The sequence below is a fragment of the Mus caroli genome, chromosome 17 (genome assembly GCF_900094665.2).
Source record: "Mus caroli chromosome 17, CAROLI_EIJ_v1.1, whole genome shotgun sequence".
Classification (NCBI taxonomy): Eukaryota; Metazoa; Chordata; class Mammalia; order Rodentia; family Muridae; genus Mus; species Mus caroli.
In genome coordinates, this window is record NC_034586.1 from 76,114,009 (window position 1) to 76,120,994 (window position 6,986).

The 6,986-nt window shown below is 39.0% G+C and overlaps 1 protein-coding gene across 1 annotated transcript in view; it reads right to left on the reverse strand.

Moving 5' to 3' along the window:
* Positions 1 to 190: 190 nt before the first annotated feature.
* Positions 191 to 6,986, reverse strand: part of Sos1 (SOS Ras/Rac guanine nucleotide exchange factor 1) — an 85,517-nt gene continuing 78,721 nt past the window's right edge. The window contains exons 21-22 of the mRNA XM_021185997.2: positions 5,878 to 5,996; positions 191 to 4,819 (exon numbers count right to left, since the gene is read on the reverse strand). Coding sequence (XP_021041656.1) covers positions 4,328 to 4,819; positions 5,878 to 5,996 — 611 coding nt within the window. The 3' untranslated portion in view covers positions 191 to 4,327. The remainder of the gene's footprint in view (positions 4,820 to 5,877; positions 5,997 to 6,986) is intronic.

A 6,986-nucleotide genomic window follows, 5' to 3' on the forward strand; every position in this document is an offset into this window, starting at 1 on the left:
AACCGTAAGCTCTTTCATGTCTAACGACCCCAGCTGGGTGCACCGCCTAAGCTCATTCTTTTGGAAATGTGACTGGAGACCCAAAGACCAACCTGCCTGGTACAAATATAAGCTAAATTAGAATCACTAGCAACTCCAAAGTACTGCCCTCTAAAATAATGCATGCAAAATAACACACTTACAGGCTATATAAGGTATTTTCCTTTATTATTTTTCAATTTATCTTAGTAATGCCAGAAAAATAACAGCCATTATTTTCACTTTAACACAAACCAAATATTGCTGCACACAGAATACAAAGATCACCAACAAACATGGTTAGGTACAAAGGTCGTTATTAGATGTACAGACCACACTTTGTTCTTTACATCAAAGTAAGACTGACAGCATTTTTTTAACAATTATTTCAGCAAATAACCGTGCTCCTAAACAAAGGCAAATACGCACATATACACAGACATATCTCAACTAAAATTACACATGTCACTTTGACAAACAAAGTCTCTGGTGATTTCACCAGATATTTGTACCCCCAAGTCCCTTGCCCTAATCATGTCCCCAAATGCTGACTTGATTTGAAGAAAAAAAAATTAGAGATGTTTTTAATTAAAGGCACATTTGGCAGCTACTGAAGGTGGCATGCATCTGCACAGGTGCACTCTAAGCCACACCACGTACAACTTGCATCTTTTGTATCTTGGTTCTTTGAATGTAGTCCAGTATGACCCACCTTTAGCTAACTTGCTTTGTAATTTTTCAGCAACTGGCTACTTAATGCACTATGTTTATTAAAGGCAAAGGGAAATTTGCTCACAGTTGACAGAAAATGCACTTTATGGTGTCAAAAATGGAAAATAAGGCATGAAACGTATAAAAGAACTTAGAAGTGTTTTTGTTGTTTAGATTTATCATGTAGAATTCATGCTTTTTTTTTCTTAACTAGAAGTCAGAATGTTTCATTGGCTTATGTATAAGGGACTATGAAATTATTTTAAAAGTTAATAGTGTTTCAAATGAAAAAAAAAAAAAACATTGAATAAAGTCATTGCTTTCCTTTGCATTTTACTGCACAGTTCTCCTTCAGCCAAACTCAAAGTAACCTTGTGAGGTGTATTTACTGGTAAAGATTAACACGGAATACACAGAACCTGCACCTGTACAAGAGGCACACAACAGAGATGGGAAGAGCATGCAAAACCACCCAGCAGCAGACAACCAGGAATAAATGGTTGCCTTGGTTTTGAATAGGCAGAGAGGATAGGAAAGGTTTTCTTCTGTATGTACTCTAACTGGGACAACATCCCCATTTATTTTCCAGAACTATCAAATATCCCTAATTTAAGCCATTAAGACAGTGAAATGATGTGAGCAAAACTTAATTAAATTATCATTATGGTAACTACCACTTTTGGTTTGTATTAAGGAAGAATTTGAAATCGCAGCATTGCCTTCAGCTTTAGGAGACTGTTCTGCTGGTTGTGTTTATTTGGTATTCTTGGCTCAACTCAGATCCACTAAAACATCGAGTTAGAGAATAGTGGCTTACTAAACTCACAATTTGATGCCCAACAGCTTTATTTAAGCAAAAAATTTCAATTAGGCAGATTTTCAATATTAGTCATTTGTAGTCTTCAAACACATTTGAAAGGAGTCAAAGAGTAAATATCTTGTCTTAGTAAATTAAGACACACTACTTTTCTGTCCCTGTTTTTCAAAGTGCTTAGCTGTGAAAAAGCATTTCTATTATATTGGAAATGAGCCACCAAGAGGAACTCCCTTTGTGAGCCAAGCATAAGAAAACATTTGCTGACACTTGGATTTCTGGAAGAAATGCCCCCTATCTGGGAGCATAGCTAAGCAAGTTTTGCTGCACTGGCTACCTTGTAATCTCGAATTCAGATGCAGTTCTTAATGGTGCATTTGTCTTCTGCCACTTCTTATGCCAGAAGGACATTTATGACTAAGGATAAACATGCCAGCCAGATAATGGTTCACACAAGGATACAGCTTTCTCACCTTCTCAGAGCATCCAATTAGAATTTTTGAAATCAGTTACTGCTGCAGAAAATATTTTTGCCAAGATGTTGTATTGGAGAATAAAAATATCCTCTATCCACGATGCATATAAAATGACTGCATGGTGAAGTGGTCTCTTAGAACAGTGGGATAGAGAATGGCTCCCTGTGGGAGAAATAGAATTCACTCCAAATCTGAGCTCTCCTTCCCTTGTTGGCTCAGGCAGACTGAAAGGGGCCATCACCTTGTTGAAGGCAGCACTTGCCACAGAGACACTGAATGGGTTTCCAATGTTGCTTTTCTTAGATTCTCATTTGAAATAAGAACGGGATGATCAAACAGTGATCAATAAGCCATGGGAAGTTTTAGGGACAGTTAGGCTGGTCTAAAAAGTTCTGGGAGATTTGGGCATGTGCATTACAGTCATACAGAGCAGCATTAGTAAGCATGCTTAGCTATTTTTGTTCAATGAATAGTCATTTGTTCAATGAATGTCCTAATGCACACTTTGCATCCAAGAAGGGATTTGAAATTAACTTGAGGACTCTTTTGAAAAAGGAGACCTTTTACAAAGAGAAAAATGGCTAACATAGGTGAGTGAAAATGAGCCGACTCTAACAAACTAGACCGCCTCATGATGATACAATGAACGCTCTGTTCTTAGAAGACGATATACTGCACTACCAAGATGCACGTTTAACTCGCTAATAAATACACAGTTGCCACTATGATGCAGCAGTTACAGAATTACTGAAATGCTGTGTCATTACTGAGGACACATGCACAGACTGATGACTATCAAAGAATGGAACACTACACAGTTCACAGACACAGTGGAGAATAAGAAAACGTTTTCTTTTCAAGTTGCATGCATTTCAGTCACAGTATTTGTTAGACTCAGAAGAGCAGTACAAGGCTTCACGAATCATCACGTGGTGTTAAGGATGCAGGTAGATACTCTAAGGAGAAGCTCTGAAGGAACCAAAGATCTTAAGCAGAGTAGAATGTTCAATATAAATCTTCACAAATATGTATGGTTGCTCAAGAAATCTTAAAAAGATCCAAGGTTCTGCTTAAAAGATACCCATCCCACTTTAAGCCAGTATTTCCCTTCACGCCAAACTCCAGCTTGAGATTAGTCTGTAAGAACCAGATACCCAGGTACCACCACATGTGCTTTTATGCTTAGTGTTTGTATGTCTTAAACCCAAAGAAATAAGAATCAACCATTTTCTCCATATAATAATTTAATATATGCCAGCCAAACGAAGTAGTTTATCTTTATTCAATTAAATAATAACAGACCTGTAAGGTATATTATATAACATTCACTATATACACATGATTTAGGCAATGCAAGGTAATTCTAGGTACGCTAACTACTCAACTATTAGTAAAACATGAAAGTGTCAGGGAGGCCCAGAGAGTGCTCTCGTTCACATTGGGTGCCTGCGTTTCTGTGTACGGTTAGAGGGACAGCCACGAGCCAGGACATATATTACCAGTAAACTTCTGTGAGACCAAGGGCTGGGGGATGACAGTCTGCCTCCTAAGTGTAAATCGTATACCTGACAGTTACACTTTAAATCTTCTTCTTCCATCATGTTAATGACATTGACATTTTTTTCAAAGGCAACCCCACCACATTTTGTTTGTGAGTGGGGGTGGGTAGGGGATGTTCTTAAAATTGGCATAATTATTCTTAAAACAATAATAACAAAAAGTACCTCTTTGGTGAAGCCTCGGTACCCATTCAGATCACTGTAATAATCTGTAAACAGGACTGTAGTACAGTGCTGGGCCTTGATTTCAACAAGGTCAGGTACCACAGCCTTTTCTCACAGTCCTCTCAATAACTTTTACGAAAATATTCTAAAGTAGAAGAGTAAAGCAAAGGAAAACAAAGGAGGAGATCCCTGTTTAAGATTTTTTAAAAGTGCATAATATTTTGAATTACAAAAACTGTCAACATGTGGGCTTGTTGGACACTAGACTGTTTTCCATCCCTTTAATGATAAAGATCACTTCACAATATGAGGACTCCTGCCTAATGGCCAGAAAAGTCCCTTCACGTGATTTCCAGGTGCAATCAGTTGTCCAATTCCTCTACATCAGTCTCCACATTCTAAGCTGGAAAACCACTTTATTCCATAATTCCATGTAGGTTAAACTCATTGTCTTATACTACATCGGGAAGTAGAGTCCTTAGTGTTTGGAGTTCTCATTTGAACTCCCCAGTGCTGGCATGTTCAGTGCATCCATTGCCAGCAATGGATCTGGGGGCTCAGAAACTATCCCAGCTTAGAGGAACTCAGGAAGAATGGGCATTCTCCAGCAGTGGTGGTCCATCTCTATGCATGGATGGGTGTGTGTGCTCCCTTTTATAAGTTTTTGGAGGGAGTTTGGGGATAAGTTGAGAAGTGCTTTGTCGTGGAGGAACAGGAGGCCCAGCAATGGAATGGAGGTCCATTTCCTGTGTCAGTGGTGGTGATGGCAGATGCCTTCTCGTGCCATGAGGAGAAGGGGTTTGGGGGGGTGGCGGTGTAAAAGGGGATGGGCTGTTTGGGAAGAAGGCATTGCCATGATCACTCTTTTTGCCCAAAGGAGGAGGTTGGAGATGTAATGGCGAGCTTGAGAAAACATCAGGTGTCCTCACAGGTTCCCGTGGTGGTAACAAGGGAGGGCTTTCAGGAGGATCTGATAGAGAGGTCCGATCTGATATTGAATAGCGTGGTGAATAGGCTTTGGATGTGGGTTGCCTAGGAGGAATAGCTGGGGGGCTGTCCAAGTGCTTAGACATAATCTAACAAATGAAAAAAAATACGTGTTAATTTCATTTGAAGAGCACCATAAATTTATTAAGTTAACTTGGAGTTTTCAGACATGCTACTGACAGAATACTGGGTATAGAACGTGGAGTTTTACCATATGTGTTAATCAAGATGTTCTGTCCATTCTTAGGGGGAAAATCTAATTTTGTCAAGATTAGTCAGAGGTTTGTTGTTTACTACTGACTGCCCATCACACAATACACTAAATTCTAATTTAGCATAAACTATCCTCCCCGCCCCCCCCCAGTGCTAAAGTGTTAAAGGCAGTGTACATATTAAGCAAACAAACTACCCTACCCGTAATGGTTAAGTTTGAAATGTACTGAATTGTTTCATGAACTCTATATGGTCTTGACTTATTCTGCTGCTTCTGTTCTCTGGGTTGCTCCAAATCAAAAAGAATTATTGAGTAACTTGCAAAATAATCAATAAAGGGGGTAAATTTAAACAGGCAGGAAGCTTGGTTACTATGAGTCTTTAGGATCGCTGTAACCTAGAATTTAAGTCTCTTCCTGTCCGCCTCAGAGAATAACTTTCAGCAGATACTCAATACAGTTTTATTATCAAAAACCTTCACACAAACCCTACCCTGTGCACAAGTGTTCTCTCTCTCTCTCTCTCTCTCTCTCTCTCTCTCTCTCTCTCTCTCACACACACACACACACACACACACACACCCCATACATTTTAAAAGAACTGCAGAAGGCTAAAGCAATGGCTCGGCCATTGAAGACAAGGCTCACAAGCAGAATATAAAAGAGCCACACAAGGCCAAGTTACTGTTGACCACCTTGTAGATAAGAGTCGGTTTCTACTCTTAGTGATGCTCATAGCTTTAAACTTAGGGGTTTGCATGCAGTCCTATAACTACCTTTATAGGAAAAAATATAAGCATCTTGCATGATAAATTTATACTTAATCTTTGAACTATTAAACCTAAGTACTTTGAAATGTAAGCAAGAAACGGGCTTGACGTTCCACGGACACAGCTAGAGATTACAGTTTCTAGATAACCAGTGTTTTCCTTTACCTTGGATGGGGAGGATTCAGCTGGGGCAGACTCTGGACGTCTTCGAGGGGGTACAGGAGGGGGAACAGGCACTTCATCAGTGCCCTTGGATAAACTTATAGATGAGACTGAAGCAGATCCTGTAGAGTGTTAATTTAAAAAAAAAAAAAAATTATGGAACTTTGGTTTCATTTATTATCTATTTATTTTTCCTCAGAAACAATGGTAACTTAATCTCTGGGTGCAACAACTGAAACCTTATCTTGTAACCCCTATTAGATTCATTTATTACTCTTGAAAAGACTTAGATGGAAACTCTATTGACTGAAAGAAATGTGTTTAACTATTAAAAGCAGTTCAATAAACCAACACCCAGTTCTATTCTATTCATTAAAATAAACTGCTATAAAACCATGCAGAGGGGCTGGAGAGATGGCTCAGTGGTTAAGAGCACTGACTGCTCTTCCAGAAGTCCTGAGTTCAAATCCCAGCAACCACATGGTGGCTCACAACCACCCGTAATGAGATTTGACGCCTTATTCTGGTGCGTCTGAAGACAGCTACAGTGTTCGTATGTATAATAATAAATAAATCTTTTTTTAAAAATGCAGAAAGAAAAAGCTGCCTAAAATAGTGATTTTTGTTTTGTTTTTTAAACAAAAATAGTGTTACCATTGTTAATCTATAATTGGAATTTTTAGTTGGGTCTATTTTTCAGATTTCTGTTGGAAAAGTAAATTGAAAAAAAAAATTGTTGAAATGGTCTTTTTTTGTTTTTGTTTTTCAAACTGTGGTAGGTTCATTTTTTTCCCTAGTTCTATTGCTCTCAGGATGCTGTGCCCGGATTAGATAGTTTCTAGGAACAGTCTGTGCTCTTGCCATGTTACATCTCTTACATGGTACACAGGAGAGAATCTGCGGCTCCCTGAGGCTCGTGCACATTTTGCTTGGGCCCAGACTCCCCTTAGTATATAAACAAAATCAGCATCATCATATCTAATCCAAAAGGGGTTTTTTTGTTGTTGTTTGTTTTTCGAGACAGGGTTTCTCTGCATAACCCTGGCTGTCCTGGAACTCACTCTGTAGACCAGGCTGGCCTCGAACTCAGAAATCTGCCTGCCTCTGCCTCC